General features: G+C 66.5%; 1 protein-coding gene across 1 annotated transcript; it reads right to left on the bottom strand.

Moving 5' to 3' along the window:
• Positions 1 to 158: 158 nt before the first annotated feature.
• LOC113942314 (basement membrane-specific heparan sulfate proteoglycan core protein-like) lies at positions 159 to 1,377 on the bottom strand (the record flags this gene model as incomplete). Its single annotated transcript, XM_027633446.1, has 4 exons — positions 159 to 299; positions 385 to 507; positions 684 to 743; positions 1,172 to 1,377. Coding segments are annotated over 4 exons (530 nt in total), but the record flags the coding sequence as incomplete, so codon positions are not given.
• Between the last annotated feature and the right edge of the window lie 517 nt (positions 1,378 to 1,894).

The raw sequence follows: 1,894 nt of genomic DNA, 5'->3' as shown, positions 1-1,894 counted from the left end.
GGGGTAACAGGGATGATGGAGATGATGGGGATGGGGATGCAGGGGATGATGGGGACAATGGGGACAATGGGGTGACAGGGATGATGGAGATGATGGGGATGGACAATGGGGATGAGGGGGACAACAGGGATGGTGGGGACGAGGGTGACACCGCTCACCTTGCACGTGCAGGTACCCCCGTGCCGTGTGCTGCCCGGCGCTGCTGCGTGCCCGGCACTCGTAGTGCCCCTCGTCGGCGGGTTCCACGGCGCCGAACCGCAGCGTCCCGCCCTGCACCACGGCCTGAGGCGGCAGCGCTCCTGTGGGGACACAGCTGGTGTCACCCCCCATCACCACGTCCCCACACCCAGTGACAGTGTCCCCCTGTCCCCTGCGGGCACCTACCGAGCCACTCGAGGGTGGGCGCGGGGCTGCCGGTGCCCACGCAGCGGAACTCTGCCGGCTGCCCCGGTGCCACGCTCAGCTGCGCCGGCTCCACGCTGGCGGTGGGGGCGGTGGCGGTGCCGGCTGCGGTGACACCAGGGGGGGCTCAGGGCTCACTGGGCCCCCCCCTGGTGCTGGTGGGGCGGTGGGAAGCGGGGGTGGCGTGGCTCGGCTGGCAGCGGGGTGCGTGGTGGAGTCCAGGCATGCAGCGGGTGGGGGCAGCGTGTGGACCCCCCTGGGAGACCCCCGCAGTGACTTACCCGGTCTGTGCCCCTCCATGAACTCAACGGGGCCGTAAAACATCTGAGTCTTCGAGGCTGCTGCAAGAGGGTGGGGGGTGTCAGGGGAGTGCGCCCATCACCCCTGGGCCTGGGCACCAAACCTGCCGCCACCCCGGTGTCTGAGCACTGAACCTACCCACCACCATGGTCTCAGGACCCACAGGTTCCCATTCCCATGGGCTCAGAACCCTCTGGTGCCCATCCCTGTGGTCACAGGACTCACAGGTCCCCACCCCCATGGCATCAGGACCTACAGGTGCCCATTCCCATGGTCTTAGGACCCACAGGTGCCCACTCCCCATCACCAGAGCTCATGGGTCCCCATCCCCATGGTCTCAGGCCTCACAGATCCCCATCCCCATGGTCTCAGGACCCGCCGGTGCCCCTCCCCATGGTCTCAAACCCCACAAATCCCCATCCCAGTGGTCTCAGGACCCCCTGTGCCCACGGCGGCGGGTGGGGCTGACCCTGGACGTAGAGTGTGGCGGTGCCCTGGTCCATGTCCAGCATGTTGGAGCCGGTGCACACGTAGACCCCGGCGTCCTGGGGCCGCACCCCGCGCAGTGTCAGGATCCCGTTGAAGTCCACTGCGCCCTCGGGCAGCGTCCCGTGGTTCTGCCTTGTCCACACCAGGGTGTAGGCGGGAGACTGGCGGGGAGACACGTGGGCAGGCCTGAGGCCACGGGGATGGGTGTGCCAGGGGGGCACGCACCCGTCTGGGCACACATCGGGGAGAGGTGGGTACCCAGGGATGGCCAAAGAGCTATATGGGGACCAAAGGGCACCCTGTGCCCTGGGTGTCCCTGTGGGTAAATCTCTGAGTATCCTGCTCTGTGAGACCAGGTGGGCACCCAGGGGTGTTCCCATACCCTGGACATCCCTGTGGGCACCCAAGGGTGTCCCCATGCCCTACATGACCCCATGCACATCTAGAGGTGTTCCTTTGTCCTGGATGTCCCCATGGGCACCCGAGGGTGTCCCCATGCCCTGGACATATGGGCAACCATAAGTGTATCTGTGCCCTCCATGACCCCATGGGCCCCCAGGGGTGTCACCTTAACCTGAATGACCCTGTGGGTACCCAGACATGTCCCCATGGGCACCCAGAGGTGACCCTGTGCCCTGGATGTCCCTAAGGGCATGCAGGGGTGTCCCTGTGGCCACCCATGGCTCTCTGTGCCCTGCATGTC

Source organism: Corapipo altera, unplaced genomic scaffold (genome assembly GCF_003945725.1).
Source record: "Corapipo altera isolate COAL_440 unplaced genomic scaffold, ASM394572v1 56076, whole genome shotgun sequence".
Classification (NCBI taxonomy): Eukaryota; Metazoa; Chordata; class Aves; order Passeriformes; family Pipridae; genus Corapipo; species Corapipo altera.
This window is presented reverse-complemented; position numbering and strand designations above follow the sequence as displayed.